This window comes from Cnephaeus nilssonii, assembly GCF_951640355.1.
Source record: "Cnephaeus nilssonii genome assembly, chromosome: 4".
Taxonomy (NCBI): Eukaryota; Metazoa; Chordata; class Mammalia; order Chiroptera; family Vespertilionidae; genus Cnephaeus; species Cnephaeus nilssonii.
The window spans coordinates 66,744,653-66,757,763 of NC_137075.1; the positions used below are offsets into that span (position 1 = coordinate 66,744,653).

General features: G+C 45.3%; 1 protein-coding gene across 1 annotated transcript in view; it reads left to right on the forward strand.

Moving 5' to 3' along the window:
• Positions 1-13,111, forward strand: part of IQCH (IQ motif containing H) — a gene marked incomplete at both ends in the record, with an annotated part of 213,432 nt that overhangs the window by 184,851 nt on the left and 15,470 nt on the right. The window contains 2 exon segments of the mRNA XM_079768988.1: positions 598-765; positions 10,306-10,428. Coding sequence (XP_079625114.1) covers positions 598-765; positions 10,306-10,428 — 291 coding nt within the window.

The following is a 13,111-nucleotide window of genomic DNA, read 5'->3' on the forward strand; positions in this document are numbered from 1 at the left end:
CTTGGGTGGGTGTTATCATTGTTTCCCAGTTGAGGATACTCTGGCATCGTGGGGTGGCAAAGTAACTTTCCTGCATCTCATGGTAAAGCGGTGGTGGAACTAAGACTTCCATGCCAACCTCGTTTCCCGTAAGTGTCACATTGACATTCCCCCGGAGGCCAGCACTGCTTTTTCCGGAATCAGGGCAAAACTGCCCTTTTCTCAAATTTGCTCACTCTTCCCCTTCTGCTTGCTGCCCTTTAGCTGCCCATCCCCTCACTGTCCAGTCTCACTTCTCAGTAGAAAACATTGCACTGACCATCTTAGAAACGGCAGACAGCACGCAGGCAACTCCAAGTCCACAGGAGCACCTGGCCCGGGCATAGCGAGCAGACTGTCTTAGCCAGGGGGTTTTCCCTTGGGGAACTTCCCGCAAGAACCTTGAATCTTGGGATTCCAACCAGACTGGAGGTGCCGTCCCTCAGCTGCAGGAAGTGGAAAGAGAAGCAAAAACATCCACTCACCGGTTCAGTTGGGTCTCTGTGGTTTGGGCAGGGCTGGTGGGCGTGGCTTTCTCCCCCTCGTGGCTAATCTCACCCTCCCTCCTGTTTTAATCAGGTGTGGGCCACAGGCCTCGACCTCGCATACAGCGACCAGCTGGCCCTGACTCAGCTCGCCTTGTACCTGACCAACGGCCACCTGGATTGCAGTATTAGCACCCTTACCGTGCCCCCCCGCCTCCCCAAGAAAGAGAAGAAGAGCCCCCTTACTGCCCTGTCCGTGCCGGTAAGCAACTGCAGCTGCCTGCAGCTCCCGCGTTCGGCAGCACTGGGCCTCGGCTTCCTGAGCTCTGGCCATGTGCCAGGCTCTTCCCTTTTGGAGGGAGGGAAGAACCTCAGGCAAGTCACTTAACCTCTTCAAAATGTGTTTCTGGACCATAAATGCACAGGTCAAAGGAGAGGGGAGAGGGCATTCCGGAAAGAGGAAGGTCTGGGTGGGAGGGGGAGAGCGTGGGGTGTTCCAGGGTTACATCTGTGTGGGGTTTCCCTCGGTTCTCTTCTCAGCTCGCTGCCCTGGGCAAGTACATCTGCTCCCATTACCAGCAACTTCTGACAAAACCCAGATTTTTCTAACCCCAATTTTTTTTTTTTTAGCTTCAGATTCCTAGACCCAATATAGTCTACAGAACTTCCCTATAAAGTCCTCATGGTCAAACTCTCCAAAACCACACTTGTCATCTCCCTTCCCTATACTTCCGCTTGGTGGGTCAGGCCAGAGGCCTATGGGGCACCCCTCTCCGCATGTCAATCAGCAGGTCCTGGGGCTGGCGGAGGGTACATCTCCATGAGGACGGTGGGCTAGGTCAGTCATGGGGAAGGAGAACAAACGTCAAGAGACCAGATGGGCCTTAGTGTGGGTGGGATATGAGAGGGGATGGGGCTCGGCCACCGCTGCTCTGACAGCTGCCAGAGGTTGCTTCTGCCTCGCAACGGTGGGCTTCGTACCCTTTTTGCCAAGGAAGCTCTACTTGAGGTCCAAATATATCAAACAGATGAAAGAGGAATTCCAGTGGTTAATAGGACCCCACACGGATGCCCTAGAGGTACCTTTTCAGAGAAGTATCTCCCACCTCTCTGCTGAGCCTCTCTGGGTCCCGGAGATGCCTCTGGACTTAAAAGCCCTTGTTTGACAGTCCCCCTGGGTCCCCTCCTGTCACCCTCCTTGACAGGAACAGAGTGTACATTTGGAAGGGTAGCCTGGAGAAGGTGCCAGATGTCTTGGGGGACTTAGGTAGTAGCCTTTTTCTCCTCCACAACCCACCTGCCCTGTGGAGTACCCTTGCTCGCAGGAACCCCCTTGATCTTTTTGCTTATTAAGAAGAGAAGTAGAGCTGGACTCGGGAGGAGAAACAAACCCGTTTTAATCAGGTCCCAGGACCTGCTGAGAAGCTCTGAGGTCCAACACCCCCATGGCCTTCATCCAACCAAAGGGACTTACAGAACCCCAAGTTCGATGCTAGAGGGAAGGACAGCAGTAAAACTTGAGTCCTTCTGACTTAGCGAACCTAACTGCATGACACTTCTAAAATGAAGCTGGAAGCTGTGTTAGTATTCAACAGGAGACTTGCAAAGACAATTTGCTACATTTAAGTATGTTGCTTCAGAAGGCCATAAGCAGAAGTTGTACTTAGAATTAGAAGCACTCTTTTATTTTCCCCATCTTGCCTGTAGGTTTCAATCCCAGCTACAGGCAGCATATGGGAATTCTCCTGTGATCAAGAGTCTTAAACACTTTTAGGAATTGCCTGCACTCAAGAGGGAAGCATTATGATCTTCAATAATTCAAATGTCTCTACAATCACTGAAGAAAGCTATGCAGGTTCTCTGACGTAGGGTAAATTGAAAGTGCTTTTGGTTTTAGGAAGATAAATGAATGTTCTCACCCTAGTGCCACTGTGCATGTGTGTTCACACACATGCTCCCATGCACGTGTACATACATGATAGGCGATTTTCTTTTTTAATTGATTTTAGAGAGGAAGGGGGAGAGAGAAACATTGATTTCTTGTTCCACTTATTTATGCATTCATTGGTTGGTTCTTCCATGTGCCCTGACTGGGGATCAAACCCACAACCTTGGCGTATCCAGACAACACTCTAACCACCTGAGCTACCCAGCCAGGGCCGTGATAGGTGATTTTTAAAAGAAGCATCACACTGGCACACACAGTACAATTGACAATCAAACTGAAGCTTCCTGAACATGTGTGAACCGACTGTGATGCTGTCAGGTTTACGATCAGTCCGTTGACAGCCCCCTTTGAAGACTGAAGAGAAAGGAACCACACAGATGAAACCACAATGAGGGCCCATCCAGAACTAACGCCTTTGGGCCGGTTCCTTTAAGTAACATGCTATGCATGGGGGAAGCAAAAACTTCTCCGGACTCTAAGAAGAGCTGTCGTCCCATGTCTGAAACAGGTGGCAAAGAACTGTCCTTTAGACCCATGTAGGCCAGGTGCATGGATTTCTGACCCAGGGCCCTGCACAGATGACCAATTGAATTCAGAAACAAGGCGTGATGAGTCCCAGAGGTGCATGTGTTAGAACTGAAGAGAAGTCACCTAACAACTTTTAAACTTTTAATTTAATGTTTTGTCAGGATAGGCATAAATGGTTACCCTTTCCTACCTGGTTTTACGCCTCCTCTCTCTTTGTGGCCTCTCGGCACCACAGTTGGTGAGTGTCCAAAAGAGACCTTCTTTGCAAACATCTTCACACAACCCAAGTCATTTATAAGCATTTTTAACAGCACACGATCCGTAATGAATGATTAAGTAAAACCTTTTGTGTTAAATTATGATGTTAATAATGATTCTGTCTCCTGTAATTTATTATGAATTCTCCGATGCTTCGGGTTTGATTTTGATAGAATGCAGCAACAACGAAGTTTATGTGATGACTTTATTTTTAGAATTCCTCCTTTGAAGGCACACATTTCCCCCACTACTGCTGCTACTGTAATTATATACAAAACCAATCACTCATTAGAGTTAGGATACATTATCTTCTAGACAGATGAGGCTAAATAAGCAGCACATTAATAATTCAGAGAGCAGTTCATTATGCATGTGGATGCCTGCTTCGTAACTGAAATAGGAACCCCATCAGCCTCTGCCAACCCTTAAACAATAGTTCTGTGTTATTGCAACCGCATTCAAGTTTACGCTTGTTAAACTGCTACTTGGATTATTTTATCAAACATTCATTTATTTGTGGTCCCTTACTGCTGAGAACAGATTTTGGAAGCTCCTTTTTTAAGTTAATGATTTGAGCAATGGGTGTTATTAATTCTCAGAATATTATAAACATGATTAATTTTCAGGCAGAGATTTATTACATAAGGATTTCAACTATGTCAACTGAAATGCATCACTGTCAAAACAAGTATCATGGCAAAAATAGAATATGCTCCACACTTCAAGTGCTGGTGCTCAGAACTAAATCGATTTAAATTGTGGCGGAAGCAAAATTATATTCTCCAGTGAAAAGGAGTATTTCCAGCTTCCTGTATTTGGCTTGAAGCATTCTTGTTAGATTGTGATTTAGAAAGGTAGTTTAATAAAACTAGACTTCTACCGATAATGTTTTGTCTTCTATTTTCTCCCCCTTGTTTTACTAGAAAAGGCTAACCTCTGGAATTCCCACACATTCCCAATGTGGCCAGTGGGAATTTGGAGTGAAGAGCACTGGTCAGAAGTCAGGGGTCATGAATTCTGATCCTCTGTCTGCCTCAGTTTCCTCGTTTGTAAAATAAGGAAGGGCTAAATGACCCTCAAGTTCTCTTGAGGGATTTAATTTTATGGGGTCTGGAAAATGGGGCTCTCTACCAAGCCAGGCCTAGGCAGCCTTGTGCATAGTGGAGCGCTGGGGGTGGGGAGACATGTCCCATAAGGGGACACAGGAAGGGCCCATCCCTCCATACCCCAGCCTTCCATTAAAAGGTCTTTTTCATGCAGAATCTTTTAGGAAAGAGTAATAATGTCGTGACAGGTCACACCCTAAGTGTGCCGAGCCAGCTCAGCCAGGTTCGGTAAGCCTGAGAGGGGGCAGTGAAGGATTGAGAAAAGACAGACAAGAGAATGAAAGCTGGGTCTGGGTGGGGCACTGTCCTCTCTGATGGAGAGCTAGCGACAGCGCCACAGACTACAACCCGTGTCTTTATTTTATAGCCAGATTCCACAAGGCAAAGTAAGGGCGTGGTCAAGATGTTTACAACATTCTCGTGGGTTTCAATCCTACTCAATTACATGCACCTGAACTCTATCAAGCCCACATCACTCAGGCACGTGGGGCCACATGTTCGGACCATATGTTCAAGCTTACAACTATAGCTTTTGGCTATAATTGCGCTGGGAGGGCTCTGCCCTCCAAGCTGGGACTTTCACATGAAAATGAGAGGACTGTGCCCTCTCATTAGTCCGAGGCTTGAACCTGTCCAAACACTAGCCGCTCTCCACACCTAAGTCCTCATCAGCCATTACCTTAGCTATCAGTTATACTTTCAGCAAAAATCAACTAGAAGTAAATTCAGCAAGTATTTAGTCAATAACTACTTTGTGCCAGACACTCTACTAAGCCCAGAGACTATAAGGATGAGTGGCAAAGAGCTCCAACTTTATTAGGGAACACAGGTAGGCCAGCAGGTAACTATAATGCATATAATAATACAATCAGAATGTCCAGAATGTATCAAGCTTGACCCCATGCTGGGTACTTTAAGTGCTTTACATGAATCCTTATACAACCCACATATTAGGCGGGTGCTATTATTATGCTTGTTTTTAGATCAGAAGACCAAGGTTAAGAGATGCTAAGCATGTGTGGAAGCCAAGGTTTAAGCCCAGGCCTGTCAGACGTTAGGGCCTGTGTGTCTGACCATTGTGCTATCCACCCTGCCTTGCATTGGCTGAGCATCAGTGACTCAGCCCCAGAGTAGAGCTTAAGCTCATCCCTGAAGAAGTCTCTGGCCACAGAGAAAGCTCATCTTCCAAAAGAGGTTTCCACCTCTGTGATGAGGTTGTTGCCATTATCCACTGGATTCCAATCTGCTCTGAGCCTGGCTGAGACTCAGTGAACACGGAATGGACCGGGTGGTCGTGGAGGAGGCTTCTGATACTATAAAACCCAATTAGGTCATGATGTCCTTGGCAAACTTTACAGCCTCTGAAGAGAGTAGGTTATACAAGTTATCCTTTTAAAAATGATGTTTTATCTTTGTATAATGTTTTATGCTTAAAATAGAAATGAGCATATTTGAACCCCTGATAACCTTGAGAAATAAAGAAGACATGGGTTATCATATCCACTTTACAGATTAGGAAACTGAGGCTATGCAAAGTTAAGTGAGCTGCCCAAGATCATAAAGTTAAGTAAGTGGCAAAGCCCAGGTTTTCTGAGTCAAGTCCCTTTCTAATGAAAAGGTTGATTGGTCAGTTTTTATTTTAAACTAGAGCCCTGGTGCATGAATTTGTGCACCAGTGCAGTCCCTCATCCTGGCCTGAAGGATTAGGCTGAAACCGGCTCTCCAACATCCCCTGAGAGGTCCCCAAGGGGATTGCGAGAAGGTGCAGGCCAGGCCAAAAGACCCCACCCGTGAACGATCAGGCCGGAGAGAGATGCAGGAGGGCTCCAGGCCATGTCCGGCCCATCTCGCTCAGTCCTGACCTGCCGGACCCCAGCAGCAAGCTAACCTACCGGTCGGAGTATTTGCCCCCTGATGATCAGTGCATGTCATAGCAAGCGGTTGAGTGGCCTGAGCATATCATAAGCATATTACATTTTGATTGGTTGAATGGCTGACTGGACACTTAGCATATTAGGCTTTTATTATATAGGATAATTTCCCTTATTGGTGAAATTATTTTAATTAAGAAATAATAATGAACTCACATTTTTATAAGCGTATTATTTTATAAAATATTTTTATTGATTTTTTTTAGAGAGAGCAGGGGAGAGGGAAAGAGAAAACATTGATACGAGAGAGAAACATTGATCAGCTGCCTCCCCTATGTGTCCCTGGAGATCGAACCCACAACCTGGGTATGTGCCCTGACCAGGAATGAAACTGGTGACCTTTTGGTACACGGGATGATACTTAACCAACTGAGCCACACCGGCCACAGCAATGAGCTAACATTTTTTGAGGGTTTACTCTGTGCCAGACACTGTTCCACGGTCCTTACGTACTCATCCAAACCTCACGACAACGCTGTCCCCTGTGCTATCAGGCTGGATAAAAGACAGCCCCAGATCACACACCTTTTTCCTATGGAAACCACAGAGCTGGTTAAGGCTTAAAAAATACAGGAGTATCATGTATGTTCATCTTCGTTAGCATTATAATGACACAATTATTAAGCACTTAACAGATGCCAGGAATTTCACTGAACATTAGGGACACAAAGATATTTTACAAACTCCTGTCCTTGAGGAGTTGGAAAGAAATATAAAATAGCACATACACAAGGAGAAACCTAAGCCCTCATTTAAGTGCCGTTTGAGCAACAGCCCCACAACCTGCTGCTAAAGTTCTTGGGATAAACTGTGGACTGGGGAGGATGGGGTGAGGGAGTGGGCAGGGGACACCTTATTAACAACATAGAACTCAGTCCATCCCTAAATACTAAGACAGCCACTAAGTGGTGAGGAGAGGGAGACCTCCCCCAGAAGAAAGAACAGAAGCAAAGAGAGCCCGTGGTCTGTTAGGAGATGGCAGTGGACCTGCTGGGCTGAGGCAGAGAATCTGGGAAGTGGGGAGTGAGAGAAGTGGTGGGACCGGTCCACTGAGCAAGTTTGGGAGAGTCTGCCCACCCAGCCAGGAACGTGGACTGCATCTTAAAGGCAAGGAGGAGACACTGGAGAGTTCTGAGCATTGACCATCCTGGGTTCAGGAAACAATCAGTCCAGTGGTAGTGCTCAGAATCCCAGGGACCAGCGGGGAAAGGACCCGCGTGGGAAATGACGTTCAGAGTAGGTCCAAAATGCTCCAGGCCCTGTAGATGCTTTCAAAGAAACAGCAACACAGATAATAGCTACCATCTATCAGGTGCCAGGAGCTGTGCTAGATGCTTATTTAATCATCCAAATTCAAGATCACACGTATAGCAAGTGGCCTAGTCCGGCTGTGGACCTCAGTCAGTCTGACTCCATGTAACACTCCACTACAGAATTCTGCTGGCATCCCCACCTCCCACAGAGGAAGGAGAGCAGCTCTCCAGCCAAAAAAGTCTGGACTAGGATGGTGATGGTAATGGAAAACAAGAGGCAGCTTGGAGACATATACCAAATATCCTGGCTTTGCTTTCAGATTCTTTATGACTCACAAGCCAAGGTCTAGGAGGAGGGGGACTTGCAGTCTATGTCTGCAGAGAGGAAGAAACCTCGGGACGGCCTGTCCTTACTTGCTGTCCAGAAACACACACTGGACACTGAGCTCTGTTTTGCATAGTGTAGACCCAAGATAAACAGCACTGAGCTGGATCCCGCTACCAGATGCCTGCCTACCTCTCTCTCCCTCGCTGACTGGGGCCTGGTCTCGTATTTGCTGGTTTATATACTATGGCAGCATAAGACAAGTTTAGAAGACAAAAATAACCTTGGAATTATCTTGTGAATTCATGGTAATTACCATGCAATTACATGCTCAGTAACCACAATGGAATTCCAGAGTATTTACAGTTCACTTCCATATACAAAAGCTCAGGCTTCTGGGCCTTGGTGGTGCAGGCAAGAGCATGGCACGGTGGGGCATGGCAGGGCCAGCAGGCCTGGGGACTATGCTCTTCCCCCTTGACCCAACAGCTGAGCCAGAACTTCTTATAGCTGGATATCCCACCAATAATTCCTGACAAGTCCACCGGAAACACACCCTCTTCCAAAAGATGTCCCCGGAAGCCAAGGACCAGAGTGGCTGCCCTGAGCTGTCACTCTCTAGGGATGGTGTGACTAACCTCTGTGCTTTCTGAATCGCCTGCTTCTGCCACAAAGCACTCATTAACCACAAGTCCCCTTTGAGGTCCTAAGTCAGAGGGAAGTGCTATCCATTAACTGTATTTTCTTTATCTATTCTTTCTTTCATACAAAAAAACATGGATTGCCTGTTTTGTGCTCACAACATGCCCAGCCTTGGGATTCAGAAACCTAACAGTGCCTGCCCTCAGGAAGCCTCTGGTCATGTAAGGGGGACAACCGGGAGAACAACTCCTGACAGGCCAGGTGACAGCAAGTACAGTTGTGAGACATATGAGGCTCAAAGAGATTTTTCTCTTGTAAAAAGGAAATTCCCAATGGCGGTACATGGGGCAATACTAGTGGAGGCACACAAACCAAGGCGCATGATGAGCCTGGGAGCCTAACAATTTTATAAATGTGGACTCAGCGTACACGTGGGAAGAGCAGGCTTCATTAATAGTACTGATGGCATGACCATCAGATATAATACTTTATGTCAATGTTGAAGGGACATAATATGTGGGGGAAATATGTCTCAAAAGGCGAACATGAAATCTGTGTGTGTGTGTGTGTGTGTGTGTGTGTGTGTGTGTGTGTGTGTGTGTGTGATGTTCAGTCTCTGCTGGGCACTCAGTCAGCCTCAGTTCCCCATGTGATCCCAGAGACAAAGAGAGAGAGTGAAGCAGCACAATTGATAGTATCAGGTCTCATGAACCTTGCAGCCCGCTGGGGATCAACAGCATCTCTTTTCCCTTCTATTCCAAGTACTGCACTAGGGCAGGCACCTGGTTGCCCAGCACTTGAGGGACCCCAACGTTCAAAATCCGGGCCAGGAGCCTTCATTTTCGATGCCCAAAGGTTGGCCGTGGCCCTGTTTGCCATTCTCCGAGTTTCCAGTTATCCAAGGACAACTATAATTGATCGTCAAAGGCAAATATCACGTCACGAAGGACATGCTACAGAACTGGCAGGTTCCAATACTTTCTTTTGTACATATTAAATTAAAAAAAAATTTTTAGGAAATATTACAACTGAAATACTTTAAGCCTACTGGAACCAGCCTCTTTGGGGTAGCTCCCACTGATAGGCAGACAAAATAAAGAATATCAGTTTCCCAAAGAAAGCAGTTGAAATAACAATTGTAGCATTGGTGCTGTCAAGGAGCGGACTGTGCTGGGCGACTTGCTTCTGAACAGTACAGTATAGAAAAGGGGGAAAGTCTACCTACGTGAGAAACTGGCCAAAAGCACGTTAGCCAGAGATCAAGATGCCTCATCAGTACCCTTGATTGAAGGTGATGAGCAGGGCAGTTTCCCCATGTGGTCCTCCTCTCAGAAACACATTACCCCATTCTAACCATGAGAAACATCAGACAAACCCAAACTGAGGGGCATTCTATGAAACAGCTAAACAGTGCTCCTCAAAACTGTCAAGATCATCAAAAACAAGGAAAGCCTGAAAAACGGTTACAGTCCAGAAGAACTTAAGCAACACGACGACTCAATACAATGCAATAGCCTGGATGGGATCCTGGAACATAAAAAAGGAGGAGGGGAGTGAGTTAGGGGAAAACTAATAAAATCAAAATATAGTATGGACTTAAGTTAGTAGTAATGTAGCAATTTGGTTTCTTCGTTTTGACAAACTTGCCACATCAATGTAAGATGTTAACCAAAGGGGGGCTGAACATGGGGTAAATAGGAACTCTCCGTATTATCTTCGTAACCTGTCTGTTAATCTACAAATATTCTAAGATCAAACGCTTATTTAAATATTTTGTAAAGAGTCTTACATTCAGTTGCGGTCTTTTCCAGTCGAAGGCAACCCATCGCTACGCAGTGATGACCACCCAGCTGAAGCACAACAATATGTCGCTGATTTTCCCCTATGTTTTTCTCCAGATGTGTAAGGCCCATGGCATCGGCTATGACATTGAGGTATGAAGGGTGACAGTTGGCCCAGGCTAGACCAAATAAATACAGGCCTGTAGACGATCCAGGCAGCTAATAATCTGGGGCCCCTTCCAACAGATCTTCTGTAAACACTAGTTTGACATGCATTTAGAGGGAGGCTGAGTGATGCTTAGGGAAGGGTAGGAAGGCAGCTCCACACTTGGTCCTGGGAAGTTCAGCTCTATCACCAAACCTGCACACCCACCTTGGTACAGCAAAGGCTTGTGGCTCACCAGACTTAGGAGGAATTTGGGGGGCCATCTCTTGATTCTGAAGCATTACCCTTAGCTCCCTGACGCCACCCAAAGCTGTTTATCAACATGTATCCTCTGTCTTAGTCTGCTCCAGCTGGCATAACAAACACCATAATAGAAATCTATTTCTCATAATTCTGGAGGCAGGGAAGCCCACGGAAAAGATGCCTGATGCTGTTCCTAGTGAGGGCTCTCTTCCTGGCTTGCAGATGGCCACCTTCTGTGTCCTAATGTGGCACAGAGAAAGAGCTCTGGTGTCTCTGTAACCTCTTTTATAAGTACACCAGTTCTATCGGGACAGGGCTCCACCTTACAACTTTATTTAAACTTAATCACCTCCTTAAAGGCCCCATTTCCAATACAGTCACATAGGGGCTTCAACACATGAATTGGGGTGAGGGGGATATGCAATTCAGTTCATAGCATCCTTCTACATAAAAATAGTAGTTTCTTTCTAGAATGTGTTCTCATAAAAACAGTTTTCCCCAATTGAGGTCTTTTTTCAGTGATATTGATGCCCCATGCCCAGCTGCTTCCTTCGTAATGTAGACGGGTGGGGGCAAGTGAGATATAATATCTCCTACCTAGACCAGAACCTCCATTTTTGTGCCTAGAGACTCATGTTACTCTGAGAAATAGTTTCATGGTTTTGCACTTTGGTTCAGATTTTTAAATCTCTGACACTGATGGCTGTTCAAGACCTAAGTGACCCATGCACTCTTACTTGTGGGAAACCCACCCCACCACCCCACATCACACCAAACCTATTAAATCTAGTCTTCTCTCACATTAAATGTAATTTATAGATAGTGACATAAGAATTGGGCAATAACTGATTGATTAGATCAGTTTTGATTTGCAGATATTCAATTCTACATTTATTTTTATTTTTCATACTTGAGAACAAATTCAATTGTTTAGGGACCCAGTCTTTTTATAGGTCCTTGAAAAGCATATAGACCTTAGGTACAAAGCCAACAGTGAATAGAATGGCCCTACTCACACTTGGCCGTCTCCACCACACTGTAGGGCACTGCCAGGGTGCATACGGCCCTTTGGTTAGATTGATTGGTGTTGTTTGCAAACATGTAATGGAACTCACATTCTCTTGCAAATTACATTAAAACTGGTAAAATATAGAAAGAATGAGAAAAGCCAGATTGAACTGATTTACCTGAAATTAATTGTTACATCTGCTCAACACAACCCCTTTGGAATTAGTTTTTAGCTCCAACCTGATTAGACTGAAACACATCTATGTACCAGAAGGTGGCTAAATCTAACTCTAGCTTTATCTGAATCTATTTGATTTATTTTCTCCTAAAATATCAAAACGGAACAAGCTCTGTGAATAGGCACATGTGGCAGGAAAAGGGCCTTGCCTCAAAGAAAACATACTCCATAACTTCCTATTGCCTGAAATTATTATTAGAGATTTATTTCTTTGGCTAGAGGCTTCGTACTTGATTGAAGTTCTAGTACTCCTGGGAAAAAGCAAAGCACCAGATTTTATGTTATTTATACCTTTGTGGCTCTGAGTTGATCAGATTCATTTCTAAGAACAAATTTTAGGATAGGAAACAGACCGCCATGGCCCCGGGGAAACAGTGGATGATGCAGAGGGAGAAGTTCCACTAAGGGTGAGGAAATTTACAGAAAGGTGCAGAGAGGCAATGAAGACACAGCTCTGCCTCCAGGTCACCTGTGCTGAACAACTTATAAAATATGAGAGATGAAATGGGAGAGAAAGAGAAATAGGATTGAGGGCAATGGAGTGATAGATCCATATGAAGATGAAAAGATAACAGAAGAAAAGAGAAGATAAAATCCAGAGACTGGAAGAATCCATTTTTTTTTTTTAATGAGAAGAGAATAAACAGGGAGGGGGGAAGAAAGCAAAAAATAAACAGAAGCACAACAAGAAAGAGGGGGAGGGAATCGAGTCCTAAAAATCTGAGGAGGGAAAAAAAAGAGTCATGTGACTATTTGGAAATTCTTCAACAATATCCTGCTCTAGTTTTCCTGAGATGGGTTCTCATTGTTTTAGACCCGTGAGTCCATCCCTGGTCAGACAGTCTACCTTTTCTCTTAATTGCCTATCTTAACAGACAGGTGATGAACCGGCTTTTACAGAGCACCTACTATCCACTGGCACTGAGCTAAGCTCTAGTACTTCATTTTCTCTTTAATCTTCATATCTCTTTTGTAAAAAGCTATTATTTCTACCAGATCACACTGAGGAATTTAGGTTCAAAGAGTTTAAGGGCTTTCACAAGATCACAAAGCCAGTCATTCTGTAGAACTGACATTTGAATCAATAATTGTCCATAGAGTCAAACACCAAGCAGTCCCCTATATGCCTTTTCCCCCACCCAAGGACTACCTTACCAACCCACCCAAGAATTCTGGGAACC